The sequence below is a fragment of the Parambassis ranga genome, chromosome 4 (assembly GCF_900634625.1).
Source record: "Parambassis ranga chromosome 4, fParRan2.1, whole genome shotgun sequence".
In the NCBI taxonomy this organism is placed as follows: Eukaryota; Metazoa; Chordata; class Actinopteri; family Ambassidae; genus Parambassis; species Parambassis ranga.
Window position 1 is genome coordinate 23,956,290 of NC_041025.1, and position 19,927 is coordinate 23,976,216.

Below are 19,927 nucleotides of genomic sequence, written 5' to 3' on the forward strand. Positions count from 1 at the left end.
TGCTCTTAGCCCGGGTCTCAGTTCTGTCTTTTGTTAGCTTCATTGTTCTGCTGCATAAAGACGAAGATTCATTCATTTACTTTCTCTACTTAATCCTCCCTGGAGATGTTTATTAGAAGGAGCTGTGCTCATGAAGCCAATTAAAATGCACAACATTCAAAGAAACTTAAGTCTCAGACCTGGCAACTGCAACCTCTCACACCATGATCGGTGGGTCCATTATACTGCAGACAAGTTCCCCAAAAATTCAATGAGCTGGATCAATAAACAGCACGACCGGAGTATTTGATTTTTGGGTGAATTCTCCCTTTAAATCTTCTGCGATTATGAACAAAGTTCTGTGATGAATACACTTGTGTGTTTTTATTAGTTGTCGTGCTGCAGGATGTGGTTGACTACCACACTGAGGGTAGGTTTAAGACAAAGACACGGCCCTGTGTTTGAGAGAGAGAAGTGAACAATGAGTCTTGATCTTCTTGGAGGTAAATGAGTCGGCGACAGCATGACGAACGACATAATGCTGGAGATTCACGTTGGAGCTCCACAACATGAGGACGTGAAATAAAGCGGCTCTGAGTGAATGAGCTAATTGTCTGGCGGCGTCCTAATGAAACCTCTGCTGCTGCTTAATGACCAACAGGAGAGAGTCTGAACCACAGACAGAGGCCCACTGGGACCAGTGAGGCTCTAACAGAGGAGTGTGTGTGTGTCTTAGAATAACACAACACTTTACTCCTGAAGAGCATTATAATTCACCTGGGTCATACACTGATACATTAACACAACTAATCTCCATCACTGGATAAGACATGTGTGTGTGTGTGTCACCAGGGAGATGACATCCATTTGTGTTGGCTTTTAATCTTCCAAATGAGCAGATATAACTCTACCTAACACTAATGCTAATAACAGGCAATTACTGTGTGTGTGTGTGTGTGTGTGTGTGTGTGCGCGTGTGTAGACATTCTAGAAATGCGAGATGTGTGTTTTCAATCATTAAAGTGACTGAGTGCAGTGAGAGTGGACTCTGAGTGGAGCGGAGGCAGCAGAGCAGCTGTGACCCGCCAACTTTAAGGCCTTTAAGTGACGTCATGGTACATGAGACACACATAACGCAAAGATGACCCACAGTGTGAAGCAGACGACTGTCTGAGTGCAGCTCACACGGCCATACGCATCAAATGATTTATACATACGTAACACATTTCCTTGTGAAATGGTCTGCTGTTGATTTAAAGGATCTATCAGCTCCTGTATCTGTTGTTCCTCCACAGCTGCACCATTCACCCTCCAGATCACTGCGTGCACTTCCTGTGACACGGCTGGATGTTGCCACGTGCAGCTGCGGGCTCTATCAGACGGACAAACGGATATCCAGAAGTGCACAATTATCTCGGCGGTGTGTTGGTGCTCGTCCCCTCAGCAGAGAAGACAACCTGCTAATTAGTTTCAGCTATGGAGAACATCACCCACCCACACACACACACACACAGCTCAAAGGAGCTAATCTGGCCTCATCAGCTTGTCTATCATGAGTTCCAGTAGCCCGACACTTCCGAAATCTGCTATCAGTGCCGGCAGAGAAAACAAGCTAATCCTAATTGGAATTTACACATTCAAATGAAATCTGCAACGCCTCACTGGAAGGGCTTTATCTGCAGATAATACAGAGAGGGAGTGGCAGGGTGGAGAGACAGAGTGAGTGAGAGTGTGTGTGTGTGTGTGTGTGTGTGTGTGTGAGAGAGAGATTGGCAGGTGGATTTTAAACAAGCTTTCGTACAACAATTAAACAAAGAGCTGTCTGGTGTCTCTTTCAACATGCTGAGCTGACCTGATCTGCACTGGGACTGTGTGTTCAGCATCCACAGTGTGTGTGTGTGTGTGTGTGTGTGTGTGTGTGTGTGTGTGTGTGTGTGTGTGTGTGTGTGTGTGTGTGTGTGTGTGTGTGTGTGTGTGTGTCACACATCACATCCATCAACCCAGTTCAAACCTCCTATTAGTCATCTATTAATCACACTTCCTGGTTTCAGAGTCACTGTGAGGTCCTCTGAGGAGTAAGAGATAACTGAACAGTGTCAGGATGGAAACTGGTTACTGACTCGAGGTCAGCGCTCTGACTCACCGGCAGGTCTGTAACGAGCAGACAAAACACCAGGAAACCACTAACAAAAATAAAACCTTGCACTCAAAATATTCTGTAAAATCACAAAACCTTCTGCACTGCTCAGCACGTCCAGGGGGCCATGATGAACTCACAGCAGTCACATGACAAACATCCGGCGAGCATTTGGCTGATGTGCAGCTGAAAAAGTGGTCTGTCGAGGCTGTAATAAGGTCTGTGTGATAGAAACATGACACCGAGTGTAACAGACATATTAATGTGAACATGTGCAGAGTCATTTTTTGGGATTTAATTAAAATGAAAATTAGAGGCCGAGCTGATGCCTCAGCCTGCAGGCTCTGCGCCGCTCTGAACTGTGGGGCCGGCGTTAATGCTGACTCGGTCTAAAGGCCTGCTGGGAATTCTTCCTGAGTGACAGAGCTGGGATTTCTCCTCCCCCGCCCGGCAGACACAGGCTGTGAGATGTGATGCACTCGAGCGGCTTGTTTGTGAGAAGCGAACAAACACGCGCACGCAGGCACGAGCTGCATGAAAATGTGAGAAGTGGTTTTGAGAAGTGAGGTGCAGCCGGTGTGATGTGTGTGACCCACTTTTAAGCAGAACGCACTCCGCCGCATGTGCTCTGTATGTAGAGACAGAAGTGAAGTGGGTTTCCGATCCTTTGTGTCTCTCCATCCCTCGGCTCTGCAGTTTCAGTTTATTATAGGAGACCCGACGAGCTCGCCCGCCTGTCATGCCTCCTTCATTCAGCTGAAAACTGCTTCAATTTGCACCTTTCTGCTGCAAACCCCCTCTCGTCTGTCTGTCAGTCGGCTACAGCAGCAGATAACAAAGACAAAGTGTAACACTCCCTGCTGAGTGGATTCACACCATCATCAACCCACACAGTGTTCACTGCAGCTAAAACTTCCTCCTCACAAAATGCTTTTATGACACCAGGAGGACTCTGAAGCGTCACACGTGGGTCCGCTCGCCCTCCGCCTCTCTGCCTGGTTCAGGCTGCAGCCACGTTGTTCATGTAGAAATCTTTCATCGGACCATCGCTGTCCTCTAAACGTGTGCATTGATTCTTTCACAGCGGCTCCATTAACACACAACATGACATTTGTGAGTCAAATGTGGCTCATATCAGGAAGAGCAGACATGAGAGCCACTGCAGCACAGTCTGGCTGAACAGCTGACGAACAAGAAGGCAAAGGGCTGGAAATCAGATCACCGCAGCCTGACACCACGCCAACAATGGGAGCCCTCCACAGGGACTCCATACAGCTCTTCACACACTTCCTCCATCGTTACATACAGTCTGTATGAAGTCAATACTTCGAGCTCTGTGAACATTCTGTGTTTTCCAAGTCTTTTGTTGAGACCAGTCTGCTTGTTGCTCTGTCACATGCTTTGTTACTCTAAATGGTTGCATGTCCACAGAAGTGTCCAGAGGGAGTTTATTCTGTGTCTGCTCAAACCCTCAGAGACCAGACTCAGACACAGAGAGAGGAAGGCTTAGGATGGCGGGCTGAACTATGACATGTCAAAAGTGATAAAGGACGCTCTGCGAAGACATTTCTTTATAAGACAGCAGCAAAGTGGAGATGCTGGTATAGAGAATAACTCGGGATTCCCCTCACATCAGTGTCACAGAGCGCTACAAACCACATATCACACTGCAAATCACAAATACTCTGAGCTTTATTAAACTAACAGCAGAGAGAAGATGATGAAACACTGAAGCAACCCAGCAGGAGAGAATCAGAGGGAGCAGCAGAGAAGTTTCTGTGATGGGATGAATCACAGTGGAGAAAATGACAGTGAACAGAGCAATGAAGAAGAGGAGCAGGAGGAGGAGGAGGAGGAGGAGGAGGAGGAGGAGGAGGGAGGCCGATAATTAGATGAGCCCGAAAAAAAAGTGAGACAAAGAGGAGTTTGATAGACAGCTAAAGAGTGAGAAGATTCCCAGGAGGGAAAGCAGCGGTATGAAAGAGCGACATGTGATCAGTCTGGCTGTGAGCGCCCCTTTATTGCCTCGCCCCCGGCCTCCTCCCCCCTCCTCGTCACAGCTCACAGAGAGCGAGGGTTCAGGGTACAAAGGGAGCACAAGCATCAGGGCTGGAGGAGGAGCACGTGGAGGCCGCTGAGGACTTCAGTAATTATCGTCTTCAGTCAGACAAACCGTGCTGCTTTTAGTCCTCATTTAAATCAGGACTCCAGAGAGCGAGCCGCCGAAGCTCCAGAAATCCAATTAACATGTTCTCATGAGCAGCTCGGCTGCAGAGCCCAGCGGGCCGAGGGACATCTGATTCCGTCTCAGATAAACTCCTAGCATGGGAGCTGGTCTGGAGGCCTGAAGGCGGCCTGATGTGACGAGCAGAGGACCTCCTCAAAGACAAGACGTAGAAGCCGCTTCAACATGCTTCAATTAACTGCAGCACTTTAGGATGGAGCACACTGCCGACCTGCTGACTGCAGCGTCACCACTGTCAACCCACTGACCCTGAAACCCAGAGTGCAGCCGCCCAGCACCAACAGTTAGTAAGGGATCACAGTCCCTTAGTCCAGCATGGTCTGCAGACAGTCAGGATTTAGTCTTTCTTCTTTTCGTTGATATGAGAGTGATGCAACAAGCTTCCAGTTTGGAAAAATGTTCTTCAAAGATCTGAATGAAGACGAATGTTCTCTGATCTGAAGACAGGCGTTCAAGAAAGCACGAAACTCTGCATCAGACCAGAACAGAGTTTGTTCTTGTTTTCTGTGTCACATAAATAAATAAACAACGCTATTAAACAAACAAAGTGTGTGTGTGTGTGTGTGTGTGTGTGTGTGTGTGAGGACAGGGTGATGTCTAGACATCCAATTTCACACTCCTTGAAGTTTGCTGCCCGCTGGCCAAACAAAGCCGTGTGGATGAACTCGACATAATCAGACAACAAGAAGGAAAGGAGCGAGGAAGAGGAAGAGGAGGAGGAGGAGGAGGAGGAGGAGGAGGGGTGTTACAGTTTTCCTCCTCCTTTATGCAAAAAGGAGCGTTTTCATTTCCCCTGTGACCTCAGTACAGTTGGTTGCATAGCAGGAGGTGAGATCACGGCTTATATGTTTAGATGTGTGTGTGTGTGTGTGTGTGTGTGTGTGTGTGTGTGTGTGTGTGTGTGTGTGTGTGTGTTTAGCTCTCTGTCTGTACAGAGCAGCATGCAGGCTAGAAATCGATTGGTGGTTTCTCTCCTTCCACTGTGTATCCAAAATGTTGAAGAGCACAGCATCCACACACTGAGTGCACTGCACGTTGTGGTACTTGCATTCAAAGCAGGTGTAATAATGGGAGAATACCCTTTGAGCCATTAGCGGGCTAATAAACTGGCAGCAGGTGTTGAACAGTAGAAGTGTTCCACTGTCTCTGCTGGGTCATGTTCAGACGCTGCTGTCAGTGACTGTTCTCAGAGAAAGCCTGTGTCTCTGCGGCTGAAGTGCCGACGTGAAGTGCTGCAGGTCACTCTCAGCCTCTCAGCTCGCAGGATGAGCTCATATGATTCCTCTCAGCCATCGCAGTGGCTACAGGATGAGTTCATTCTGGTTTCTAATTGGCTAATCCAGTCTGCTGGCGGGAGAAGGAGACAGAGAGATGAGATGGAGGAACGGAGTAAAACAAAAAGTGAAAGAGAAAAGTAAGAAAAGTCCAGCAGAGGGATTAAGAGAAGGCGAGAGGAGCCTGGAAACAAACAACAGGACGTCTGTTCACTCTGCCTCAATCCATCCTTTCCTTCCAAAACAAACAAGGGAGCCAGCCAGCAGCCAAAGTCCAGCTAAACCCTGTAAACTGTGTTTGACCTGCTCCTGAGGCTGGATGTGGTTTTACAGTATCGGTCTGAGCAGCCAACATCTAAACAAGCCCCGACCCCCACAGGGACTCCGTCAGAGCGCAGGGTGAGCATGAGCACCTCTGGAAGTTCAGACCGTGATTTTTATCTAAAGACTTGATGCTCGGACATAGCTTCATGTTTTAATGACTCTGCCTGGGAGGAGTCAGACTGACTTCAGGTGTCAGTGCAGCTGACGCTGAGCAGGACTGATGACTGCTGGCCTCAGTGTGCTGGTTCTGTCTCCGTCAGTTTGTCAGTGACTCGGTGTCCTCTAAGTGTCGGCGGAGGAGATGTCAGCGTTACAGTCAGTGCTGGTGTTTGTTGTGCGTGTCTTATCAAGTGAAAGGCTGTCTGAGTGCAGACCTGGATCCGCTGCAGTCTGGCCTATATAGATACCACAGAACATGAGCGTTTTCTGACCAGCACTCGTGCAGAAACTAGCTCCAACAATGCCCCAAACTTCCACCCTTCCTCATTCCCCAACCACCCATGCACACACGTCCTCACATCCAGCATTATGTCCTGACAATAAGCCTCTGTGTGAGCCGTCATCCAGTCCGGATCCGCCTGCTGCACTCCACAAGAAGGACGAGCCTGACCGTGGACGCCATGAGAAACTTCCACGCCACATATTTAAGCCGGAAAAATGTTTCCTGGTGTCGTTCCAGCTGCATCAGCTGCACAATCTTTCATCCTGATTGGCCACAAACACCGGCTGCTCTCACAGCCCCAGGGACGCAGAGGGGGTACATCTGCTGGGCTGACGCAATGCGCCATGGGTAATTAATTACCAGATTGGAGGTGCATTCCAAAACAGGAAGGTTACGTAAACAAATGTGGGAAGAAAAAAAAAACACACTGTGAGAACAACTTTTCATGAAGAGACAACAGAAGACCGAGCTCAGAACTGAAAGATCACATATGCCCGAAAGACCGGACACAACGGAACACTGTGCAACACACACAGGCTTCACACACACAGGCTTCACACACACAGGCTTCACACACACAGGCTTCACACACACAGGCTTCACACACACAGGCTTCACACACACAGGCTTCACACATGTAACAGTGGTGGGATCACAGACTCTCAGAATAAGATATGCGCTTGAACCACGGGTGGTTCAGACCAATCAGAATCACATTTTTCTGGTTCACTAACATCATATTTGTCTTTAGTTAAAGGACTAACTGCTACTTGCTGATCGTCAGGAGCAGAACACAGGAGCAAAGTCCTCCCATCCTCAACAAACTTCTCCAAGATGTTCTTGGCTTTCATGGTGACCTCACTCTGCTCTAACCGACGAGTAGGTTTTGGGGAAGATTCATTTTGTGTGAGTGTGTGTTTGTGAGTGTGGCTGTGCAGGATCACACACGTCTGATCAGCTCTGTTCAAACTGAAGCATTAACTGTGTCTGATGTTCAGAACGCTCAGTAAACAAACAAAGGAGCCGTGTGCTGTCTGCTGTTCGGTCTGTGAGATTATTGTGGATGATACAATAAGTCAAACAGAGCTGTACATCTCTCTCTCTCTCCACCCCTCCCCCTCTGTCGGCCTCACTCTGTCTCTCCTCCACACCAGGACGGCAGCAGGCTCTGCCGCCCTCCGGGCTTTTGCTTTTATCACGTCGAGAGGTGTCTGCCCGCAGGATGACAGATAAAAGGGCAAAGAGGAAGAGGAGGAGGAGGAAGAGGAGGAGGAAAAAAGCACAAGCAGGGGGTTCATCAGAGAAAGGAAGCTGTGAGAATAACAATATGCAACAACAGTCATTAGAACAAAGGATGAAGGCTTCTGAACTTGAGTTGAGCTGCGAGGGAGCCAATCAAATCCCACAACTCAGGCCGCAACTGACACTGCTCTACTGTCAGATGATCTGCTATTGTTTGAACATCTTGAAATCTATAAGACATTATTTTACAAGGAGGAATGTTCCTTTCTGCTGCTGCCAAAGATTTTAATAACTATTTATGTTTGATTCAAACTGTGCAGAGGTCATTTTTAAATGATCTGAAGCAGAGAGTGAGTGGAAGACTTCCATGGCACGTCCTTTGTTTTTAACACTTTTTTCTTTGTTGGGTTAAAAACGTGAGCAGAAAAGTTTATTACTGAGCTCCTGCTGTGCAGGCAGCAAACTGATGAGGATCAGGCAGGCTTATCAAAAAGCCAGAGACTGCTGATGGACAGGAATGCTAATTATGATGCTAACCGACCCGCTACAAGCTTGTCTTTTTGATGCCCAGTCAAAACAAATGAGTGAATGCTGTTTCAATGTGGGCCCATGTGGTACCATTACTGATAATCGATGACTGCTGTGAGGGGTCCTTACAGCATGAAACACTCTCTGTGACTCCTGCCTTCCTCTGCATATCCACTGTATTGATGGACTAACAGGAAGCTGGCGGAAATTACGTCGATTTTTCTCCATTAATAGCTGTGTGTGTTGTCGGACGGTGCAGAGCGGCGGCTGAGCTGCTGGGCTCTTGATAAGCAGCGGCTGCAGTGATTTCAGCAGAGGAGTGGACGAGGTCACAAGTTATTGCTCTGCTTAATGGGAGCGCAATATCGATTTACTAGCAGGAGGAGCAGAGAAACACAAGGATAAAAGATCCAGAGAGGGAAGAACACGATGTTACCACATAGTTTCACTGGAACTTTCTGTGAACTCATATAACCCGAACCTGCTGATGTTATTCTGCTGGAAAATTTCACGAAAGAAAGAAAAAAAAAAGCAACAAACGCTACAAGAAGGCGATTTGGACTCAGAAAACAGATCATGGTCAGGCGGCATAAAGGCTGAACGGTCTGCAGACAGAGGTGGATGTGGCTGCATCACTACTTCAGACAGGGAGGCTGAGGTCTGTCCTCCTGTGGAGTTATTTAAACTACTTCCCTAGGTTTCAGGTCTATAACAAGCTTCTCCACCACCTCCCTGACACCTAATTTCTCATGCACTGTGTTCAGAAGACCACAGGACGGCACAGGATATGCAAACACAAAGCGTGATGACGTGTGATGAGGTCACAGGTCAGGTGGTCTTGAGTTTTTTTCTGTCGACAAACACACAAAGTTATCATCTAGCTGCTGTCCGTAGATTATTTGTTCTACTCCAAGAGGAAGAGGAAGAAGAAGAAGGGAAAACTGGTCACATGGTACCTGTCTGAGCTCTGAGGTCGCCTCAGTGGTGTTCTTGATAATATTCAACCTCAACCCGTACCAGATGACCGACCGCCTGCACGCCAGACACCTCCTGTCCCTGCCCGCTTCTTCGTTAGCCTGCAGCACCCACGGACAAGCCATCACACACACACACCACACACACTCCCATCCAGGACTGAGGACCAATTCCAGAGAAACACACACTTTTAATAACTCCTAATCCACAAAGCAGATTTGCCTGTGCTTTTAATTGGCTGGGTTTCGTGTCCATTAGCCTGATGGGTGCTTTTCCTTTCTGTGAATTCTTCAACACATTTTGCTCTGACACTGATTCTCTGCTAGTAGACAAGAGCCCCTGGGCTTTTAAAGGAGAGCTGGTGTTCGGGGGTTAAAGACAAAGACAGACAGAGAGTGAAATTTCTCCTCTTATTTTCCCTCTCAGCTCGGGTACCTCAGGGTTATCAATATTTCACGAGGTAGAGAGAGGGAACGTGGCACACTCGATCAACCGAGGAGGAGGAGAGGAAGGAAGGAAAGGCGGAGGTGAAGAGCAGAATCTCTCCATCATGCTGAGAGCTGCTGCCTCCACAGGGCACCGGTACAACCTACAGCCCATGTGTCGTATGATTAAAAAGTATGGGGGTCAATGAGATCAATAAAAAGGAGCAGAGTCAGAAAATTACTGAAGCTAATAAGCAACAAAAGAGGGAAAGAATAAAAGCAGACAGAACTGCAGGGAGCCATGTTTGTCACTGTGTGATTTATACCAGCTCTACACTGCACACAGACGGCTGCTGCTGCTGAATTCTTCACTATGTTCTTATTATACTGAAGCAGTCCAAAACCAAAAAGGTGCAGAGCTCAGAGCTCAGACTGTAAATAAAGATGCAGCTTTGGAGTTCAGTGTGGGGGCACCAAGCAGCCAAGCGCCCTTAAATCCTGAACTCTAAGCCTCAATATAATCTAAACTGATGAGCGACACTCCATCACACAGAAATACCAGTGTTTGAACCAGGCTGTCAACATGTTTCATTCTGCTGTACAGTTGGACATTTTCCATAGATTTCTGATCAATAACAGCAGAATGTGAAACCGATCATGATTATTTGATCAACAGTAGAAACTAATACAGCTCAAAAAGCAAATAAAAAGCAGGATTCTGTGCCAACATCAAGCCGAACAAACAGGATTTAACAGAAAAATGCTTCCAGCTGATTTGTTTCAGCCAATAATCCGCCATGTTTCCTTGATAAACAATTAGATCAGCTGGATTATCAGTCCTCGTACAGTACATCACCGCAGAGATGATCCTGTTGGCCGACGGGATTCTCAGCTTCTCCTGTTTAAGGACAGTAAGCTGGAGCTGTGGTGTGTGTGACGGTGCACTTCTTCCTCCTCTGTCAATGTTTACCACACGGAAGCTGCTCCGTGTTCTGCACGGCTGGCTGGTTGAGCAGCAGTAAACACAGAGATCACTCCTTCTCACTAGTGTACCTTTAATATTCATTCAGAAATGTTCATTTTGAGACCGCTGTCTGTCCGTCTGTGTGATTACTGATCTATAAAGGCGCCTGTGGCCCACAGTGTCATCAGTTTTTGTTTACTGGAAGACTTCGGGCAGAAAAATGAGTCTCAGAGAAAACCTGCTCGAATTTCACATCTATGAAATCTGAGCGAGCAGATGAGGAGCGTGGTAAAGAATCGCCCTAAAAACCATGGGACAGCAATTTGTGATGGATGCAGACGCCACCTGATAGCAGCCGATCGTGTGTGTGTTTGTGTGTGTACCCAGACGAGCTGATGTCAGCGCAGAGCCTCCATAAAGATTCTGGATTTAATACAGAGTCCGGAACAGACTGGCTTTTGTTTCTGCTGCTGCTGGAGCTGTGAATGGCAGCACTAATCCTGTGTCTCCCACTACAGCAGAACACATGATCACACACAGGGGTGCACACTGTTTTACGGTACCGTCCAATGTCTGAAGGCAGCAGACAGACAGCTGTCCGGAAGCTCGTTCATATTCAAGAAAAACTGCACAACAACATTACAACAACTGGACCCAGAAGACGCTGGTCCAAACAGAGCCCTGCCTTACTGCACACACACTCATGGCTACAAGCAGAGGGACAAACCAGGTTTTCACTCTGAACATCAGCTGCAGGTCAGAGACCCTCTGAGTGTTGGTCATGTGACTGCTGCTCACATGTGACTCCATCATGGCTTGTTGCTGATGGTTTTGATGGTTGTTTTTAGACAGTTTACTCTGCATTTAAACAAAGTACATTAAACCAGTACAAGCCCTGCCAGAACCATCCACCACTGACAGGTCTGTGTTTGTCAGACATGGATCTGGAGCGTATATTACTCCCCTCACCACTCACATCCTGAAACAGAAACACTGGACGCCCACACCGCCCCCCCTCCACGGCTATCTGTTTGACCTTTCACTGCATTTTCTCCTCACCGTCTCTGACCGGAGGTCAAGTGGTGGAGCAGTGCCCCATGTTTGGTCTGTAAACACCACACGGCTTCCTTTAGTCTATCAGAGCGAGCTGACAGGCCTCTGATGGAGTGCTGACCTCTGACCTCAGACTATATACGCTCTGAACATGGAGCTAATAAGAGGACGAGTGACCTGACAAGAGTTTGAAGGACAAGCTAAAGAAAGGAGGCTGTTCATGCAGTAACTGTGTGTGTTTAGGGTGTTTGTGCCATGGACAAGTCCTGTACAAGCCAGGCACCGGCTTTTATTTGGATGTATTTGCCCCCTGGATTATTTTCCTGCTCCTGGACTAATTGATTGTGTATTTGTTCTGGTAATCATCTCAACAAACATGCTTAAATTGCCTTAAAAATGTGGCTTTCACTTGTAGTGACCTTTCCTTCAGTCCCACTAACAGGCAGAAACACTTTGATCCGTGATAATTTATCCTGAAAACGAATCATCTACTGGTTTCCATGAACGGTCCACATATTTATGACCTTTGGGTCTAACAGGCCACAGTATCTTCACAATATTCCTTTTGATTTTAATGATCTAATTATATTTCCTCCAGCACCGCCCTCGGGATGAACCCTAACATTTTATCTCCACCGCTGGTTCTAAGAACAGCTGAACAGTCATCGTGTGCTTGGTTTGATGCAACGCCGCGCCCTCTAGGGGGCCACCGGCCGCGTTTTTAATCCATCCAAGCCACCGAGCCGGCGGCCGACTGTAGGCATGAAGCCACGCACAGATTTACAGAAACACAATGTGCCAGAGGACAAACACACCAGACAACAGCCCGGACAGAGCTGCTGCGGCACACACACACATCGTCCATCACACTCACAAAAGGTTTCTGTTTCCTACAAGTATCAGGTGTTCGCACCATCAGTCAGATGGAAAGACTCCAATAATGTTGAGTCAGCAATCACCCCTGCCCACCACCATCTCCCCCTCCTCCTGAGAGGTGCTGAGAGGTGAGAGAGGCTCAGCCTGAGATGACCTCTCTGTACTGAAAGCAGGACAGGAGGTTCTGCTCAAACACACTGTTCTACATTTGGTATTTACGGAGTTTAAATAGAAGCAGGCCTGGAATGAGGACGCAGCGGGCAGGGAGAGCCGGCCTGAATATGCTGAGTTTAAGTTTAGATTCACTGCAGCTGTTCACACACACAGCTCGCACATCAGTGCCTCGTGTTCTATTGTTTAATGAAAACAATGAAGAATCAATAGAGACAGAGTAAAGAAAACGCATCATACTCCTCCAACCATGCCCACTGGTGTCCAAAACAACACAACATCCAAAAACAACAACAACTAAAACAGCAAACGTTGCTGCAAAGCTTCCAAACACACACACCGTCCAGGAAGAAGTGCACTGCAGAGTCAATGCAGAGCCGTGCACGGTCTCCCTGTCGGTGTGTTTCACCGCGTGTGGTTCTGGACGATAAAAAGCCCGTACACTCCGTGGGTCGGTACTTCAGCAGGGCGGGGCTCAACGCTGAACTCAGCAGAGAGGGTCCCAGTGTTCTGAAAAGCAGCACAAAGAGCAGCAGAACACCCGCACACCCCTGTGAACTCTGGCTGCTATCTCTGAGAGGTCTGACACGAATGTGACAAACTGTCCTCCTGTTTCTGTGCTTTGATACGTGATGACTTGTTGTTGCTCCCTGGGCTGCGGCGTCACTTACTGATGATCACCGGAGAGAAACTGGATCGGCCTGGTCAGACGGTGTGTGTGTGTGTGAGAGAGAGGGAGGGAGTGTTGGGATGTTTTCTGTCTCAGTGCCAGCCTGAAATATGTCACAGTGTGTCAGAAAGCCTTTAACCGTTCCCGGCTCATGACCTTTGACCCCTGTGATCTTCAGAGGGACGCTTTGCACCACATTCCAGTAAAAAAAACCTGATTCTTACCTGGAGACCCCGGCGCCTCAAAATACTCGAGTCATCCATGATGATGTGGTCCTTTTGGTTTTTGTCTCCAAAGCTACAAAGTTCAGGCACTTTCTAAGAACTCCGTCCACACACAGGAAGTTACATCATAGCCTGTGAGTCCATCAGCTGTCAGACGCTCAGCAGGTTACCCTCCATTCAACATGCCAGAGGCTGTGCTCATGTTCCAGGTCAATAACAAGCTTCTCTCTGATGCTTCTTTAGGCCGAGCAGACCTGGTTTGGTTCTTTTAGAACACCTCCAACTTGTCTTATTGTTTCACGAAACACTCAGAGACAAACAAAATGTTTTTTTTCTCAGATGTGCAGTCTGAAGGAGCTCATCACTCCCTCCTCTCTGTCGTCAGAGCATGTGTCGCTCGGCGCTCGGCCTCCATTCATCCGCTCAGTGCTGGACACGCCCCTCCGCCTCTCTCACACAGACGTACAGTCCGGCTCTTCTTCTCTAACCCTCCCTTCTCTTCCTCTCTCCGTCTGCCACCCACCCTTAAGGCACTAGTCCAGAGGAGACTCCGCTCCTTCCATTATTCATGGGCAGGCCGCAATAGAAATTAATGATGACAATGGGGCCCTGAGGGGCGGCAGAAGAAGGAGGCAAAACATAAATGTGGAAGGAAGGCACCAGCTTGCTGCCCTGTGGCTTAATGAGAGCAGAGCTTTAACAAGGTCCTAAAATCACAGCACAAACATATGCTGGGCGCTTCGGTCGGGGCAGACAGGCGCGACGAGCGATGAGTTTTTCCTCAATCACTTTGTCAGTTTGAGAAAGAGGAACCAAAAAAACAAAACAACACACACTGCCCACGCTGGAAGCTTCAGCAGACTGAAAACAAGAGGGCGTTTGTTTGCTAGCAGCGGTCTACTGAGCGAGGAGGCACCTTGCATCGATCTCCATGCCAACCGGCCGGGCCGGATTCCATCTGGTTAAGGCCAGCGGGAGCTCAGGGACTCCCACTCATCCACACACACATTCAACCCGAACACACACACTGGTCATCTCTCCGTCTCTGCTGTCCTCTTCTGCACCTTCTCCTGCATTGTCTTTAATCCAAAAGGTTGCAGGAACGGAGAGTAAAAACACCAGAGGAGGAAGAGGAGGAGGAGGAGGAGCAGGGATGTGAAGCAGATGTGGATTGTGAGAAGATCCTTCCTCTCCAGATCTCTGCGTGTCCTCTGTTGTTGCTTTTCTTCGCTGCCTCTGATGTGTCAGTATGCTCACATGCTCTGACTCCTCCTCTGTTCTTTCATCACATGCTCGCCCTCTCTCTCTCTCTGCAGAGGAGGCCAATCAGGCGCGAGCAGGAGACAGAGACTCTGCTCGCAATGAATGGAGGAAGGACAAGTGCTCCTCCTCCTCCTCCTCTCGCTCTCTCTCTCTCGCTTTTCCCTTCACTCCCCCGCAATCTGTGTCCGTCGCCACAACCTCGCTTTCTCTAATCAAAACAAGAGTGTGTGTTTGCAGCACGCACACACACACACACACACAGGGCAGTGTGTGGTTCATGTTTTATTATTGCGTCCAGATGAATTAAGCAGTGAGTGCAGTGATCAGAGGCTTTGGATGATTACTTATTCAACATGATGCATGTTGACATGCACACAGTCAGGTCTCCTGCTTCCACTATCTCAAATGGAACAGTGGGCAAAAGTATGTGGACACACACACACACTCCACCAACACTTATGGGTACTTTAAGATGTTCTCAAACTAAAACTGGCTCGACCAGGACAATAAAACAGCAGGCGATTTGTTTAGCAAAGTCAGCGTCTCTTTAGTTCCCTCTTTAACAAGCTATCATGTGCAGCCTCATTTAGCCACATGTTAGCAACTGCATGTGTTAACAGGATAAAAAACACATTTAAATAACATATGTAATGAATGGTGAGGGAGTAAAAGTGTCTTCGTAATTCTGTCTGATAAAGTCGGGATAACAGGGATTATGAAACAGCCTACAAGCTGAAAACCAGGGCACTATTTTTATCTGGTGAGCCTCCTCCGTGATAAACACACAGAGACAGAGGACTAAAAATAAGAGAGACAACCAGGACAAGAAAACACAGAGGAAACAGATAAATGGATGCTGGGGTTCAGAAGAAGAAGAAGAAGCAGGCAGAGAGTCTGGTGTCCTCCTACGCTCGCAGAGAGCCGAGCACCGATGACTCACAAAGACATTTTTAATGAGGAAGGGTGGATGATGTGTTGAATAACCGAGAGAAACACCACTCTGCAGGAGAGAAGGTCTGCGCCTGTCTGCTGCTGCATGTATGCACATACAGGGATTGTATAACGTGAGACACACGGGGAGTCTGAGGACAGGCCGTTCAGTTCAGACCGTCTGGTGTGAGAGTCCTCCCTCCCGCTCGGATCGGGGGCCCCCGGCTTTTGGTCAGAGCCGCTGTGTTAATGAGAGCAAAGGTCCAGAGGGGCCACGGAGAGGAATGTTCACACAGCCACAATGAGACTGAGTGACACCAGCTTACTGACTGAATGCTGCTCTAGAGTCCAAAACACACAGAGAGCCTCTAAGTAGCTGCTTTGGTGACACTAACAGGCCTGTCACTGAGAGTATAGTCATGCTCATTGTGTCCTCCATAGGGTTTGTTGGTGGTGTAAAACCTGCAGAGGAGTCACTGACAGGGAGAGGAAAGGGGAAAGAAAGGAGAGATACTACAAAAAAGTATCATCGCTGTAAGATGATGAAACTGGTCTGTGTGTCCTGTTTGCAGTGAGACATCCTCCATGTTGGATTTTTTTTGGCTGTGATGGACTTAAACAGACCAGACTGCGGTTCCTCGGTGTGGAACAATACCTAATGTTAGCATGCAGGCTACCTAATGTAGCAAAGAGCCTGTCTTAGCATTAGATGTGGCTGGTAAATTAGCTCGCTTGCTGTTTGTGGGTTACTTTATCAGCTGATGTTGCACCAGACCTACTGATGAAGTGTGGCGTTGGCTAATGTTAGTGTTAGCACTTGGCTGTGACTATGTGTCAATGCAAAGCTAACGTGGCTAACAGTTGATTTAAGATATTAGATTTGTATAAAGGATGATGGACGAGGAAGAGGGAAGAGCTTTTTCTCTGTCGTAAACTGCTAATTAAAGCAAAAGCCTGTCCATGCCCTGTTTCAGGTCTCTGCTGTATTGGAGGTTAATTGAAGTGGTGGCCTCGGCTCTCTGTGTCAATAACAAAGAACCGCTGAGAACAGCATTCTCTATCACTTAAATAAAAAAAGTCTTGTTTCTCTGAACCCACCCAGGCCTGTCTGTTTAGAAATGCAGAGACACTCAGCGCTCAGCAGTGACAGGTCTGTTTTTAGCCGTCAGCGTCAGGCTCATTAAGCCCTGTCAAAGCCAGAGACCCAGTTACCTGACCTTCTGCATGTCTCTGCAGCAGACAGAGGAGACAGATAACATGCAACAGTTTCACAAAGACAAGAGCCCGAAGAGAGAATACCTGAAACTGAAAGCAGCCCAACATGGAGCCTCATGTCAGAGCTGATCAGTCCGTACAGACGGACAACAGTGTAATATATGTGGGTCACATGTTCATGAGGTCAGAGGTTAGGGGTCACACACACTAACTGCTATACATCCAGTCACAGCAGCTGACACTGAAACAAGTGCCCTCTGTCTGTGGATACATTTACTGTCTATACAATTTACAGGAGACATGAGGGAAGAGTCAGATGTTGCAGAGGAGGAAATAAACACATTTCCATCGGATTATATGAATCAGAGCTGAATCTTACTGTTTTGACTGTCTGATGAGTAAAGAAACCTGAACATCTAAATCCTGACTAAATGGAGGCATAAAGTACAAAAGGCTCAGATGACTGTTTAACATGTAACATGTGGGATCTTTACCGATGAATGATCTCAAATCTGGAGCCTCTCCAGGTGGATCTCTGATTTTATTTACACTTGGTTGCTTAATTAGGAACTATTGACAAACCTCAGACACACAACACGTCTGCTGTACAGTCACAGCACGTTGTACACACACACACACACACACACACACACACACACACACACACACACACACACACACACACACACACACACACACACACACACACACACACACACACACACACACACACACACACACACACACACACACACACACACACACACACACACAGGCCGCGCATGAGGCTGTTATCTTCATTGTGTAATGATGGAGCAGAGATAAAGAGCCTGTTTGTGTCGCTCCATTCATCAGCTTATTGAGTCTGTCTGTCTGTCTGCCTGCCTGCCTGTCTGTCTGTCTGCCTGTCTGCCTGTGTGTCTGTCTGTCTGCCTGCCTGCCTGTCTGCCTGTGTGTCTGTCTGTCTGCCTGCCTGTCTGTCTGCCTGTCTGCCTGCCTGCCTGTGTGTCTGTCTGTCTGCCTGTCTGCCTGTGTGTCTGTCTGTCTGTCTGTCTGTCTGTCTGCCTGTCTGTGTGTCTGTCTGCCTGCCTGTCTGTCTGCCTGTCTGCCTGCCTGCCTGTGTGTCTGTCTGTCTGTCTGCCTGTCTGTGTGTCTGTCTGCCTGCCTGTCTGTCTGCCTGTCTGTCTGCCTGCCTGTGTGTCTGTCTGTCTGTCTGTCTGTCTGTCTGCCTGCCTGCCTGTGTGTCTGTCTGTCTGCCTGTCTGCCTGTCTGCCTGCCTGTCTGTCTGCCTGTCTGCCTGCCTGTCTGTCTGCCTGTCTGCCTGTCTGCCTGCCTGTCTGTGTGTCTGCCTGCCTGCATGCCTACCTGTCTGTCTGTCTGTCTGCCTGCCTGTCTGTCTGTCTGTCTGTCTGCCTGTCTGCCTGTCTGCCTGCCTGTCTGTCTGCCTGTCTGCCTGTCTGTGTGTCTGCCTGCCTGCCTGCCTGTCTGTCTGTCTGCCTGCCTGTCTGTCTGTCTGTCTGCCTGTCTGCCTGCCTGCCTGTGTGTCTGTCTGTCTGCCTGCCTGCCTGTCTGTCTGTCTGTCTGCCTGTCTGCCTGCCTGCCTGTGTGTCTGTCTGTCTGCCTGCCTGCCTGTCTGTCTGTCTGTCTGTCTGCCTGTCTGCCTGGTGGTAATGATAACAACAGTGTGTGTGTGTGTGTGTGTGTGTGTGTGTGTGTGTGTGTGTGTGTGTCATGACAGGTTTGTGGTTGCATTGTGCTGACGGTGTGTTGTGTTGATGTGTGAGTCAGCCTCCTCAGACAGGACAGCAGGAGAAGCTCAGCCTGAATAAATTAAACATGACGCTGTTTGCTGCAGACTGAAGAAGCTCTGATCAGCTCCAACCTGACAGGAAACAACACAAGTTCTCACAACAACATGTCAAACACACAGCACACACACACATTCTAGAAAGAGCTCAGAGTTTGCTGGGTTTGGAAACCCACTGCCTTACTTCCCCAGTCACACATCCAACCCACTGTATTTAATACTCCTCAATAAAAAAAATCAAAGATAAACATTTGCTCTGACGAGGTTCTGCACAAAAAACTAGGAAGTCAGGTGTCAATTTAGCGACTTGCTGATCTGGAGGCTTTATCCATAATAAATAATACAAATAATGAAACTTATTTCTTTTAATTGTGCCGTTTCCACAGAGATGCACTAATTTACCATGCATCAAACATGGAGCCTCCACTGACTGAACATGAGGGGGAACAGAAGCTGTCTGGAGTTCAGAGGGTTAATTTCTATGTGATTTGATCTGATTAATTTAAGACACTTATAAACTAAACCTTTTTTAGAGTAAAAGGAATTATAAAGTCAGCCGAATACAGAATAAACTCAGACTTCAGTGGGATTTCTGCCCTTCTGCTTGGCCTGTAAAAACATCGGCCTGCTTCAGAAGCTCCTTGCTCTGCTTCTAAGAGCCGTGTAAAGAGGGCAGCGCTCCCATTTTAGTAACGTAGAGAATGTGATGAAGCTCAGATCAAAGTGAGAGGAGAGGAAGAGGAGGAGGAGGGAGGAGGCTGGGTAGTGGAAAGGACACGGCGTTGCATAAAGCTTTTACCCCATCGGAGGGGGGGGTGATAAGAAAACGCTGAGTAAGCCTGAACAGGATTTACCAGTGATGGAGAGAGAGAGGGCGGATGACAGAGAGCGGGAGGCAAAAAGAGGAGACAGGAGACAGAGAGGACAAACTGTGCAGACAGGGACTAAAGCTGAGTCCCACTTCTTCACTCCCCTCTTCATCTACAGTCAGAATCAGTCAGCAGGTAACCAGCATGCATCTTATCAGGAAGTGTAGGTAACACTCGCAGGGAGCTCAGCTCCACTAGGTCTACTGTCAGGGGTAAAAGAGCCCACAGAGGAACAAGCTCGCGACAATACAGCAGCACACACACACACACACTGAGCTTACTGAAAAGTGCTGCTGAAGGCTTTTATCAGCAGC

General features: G+C 48.1%; 1 protein-coding gene across 9 annotated transcripts in view; it reads right to left on the minus strand.

The window, feature by feature from the left end:
- The window catches only part of mast2 (microtubule associated serine/threonine kinase 2), a 109,578-nt gene that overhangs the window by 43,002 nt on the left and 46,649 nt on the right, over positions 1-19,927 (minus strand). For 2 of the 9 annotated variants that reach the window (XM_028404321.1, XM_028404319.1), the window contains exon 1: positions 13,530-14,770. The exons of the other annotated variants lie outside the window; for them this stretch is intronic. In XM_028404321.1, coding sequence (XP_028260122.1) covers positions 13,530-13,568 — 39 coding nt within the window. In that variant the 5' untranslated portion in view covers positions 13,569-14,770. Of the gene's footprint in view, positions 1-13,529; positions 14,771-19,927 lie in introns of those variants that run through there. 9 annotated transcript variants of the gene reach the window in all.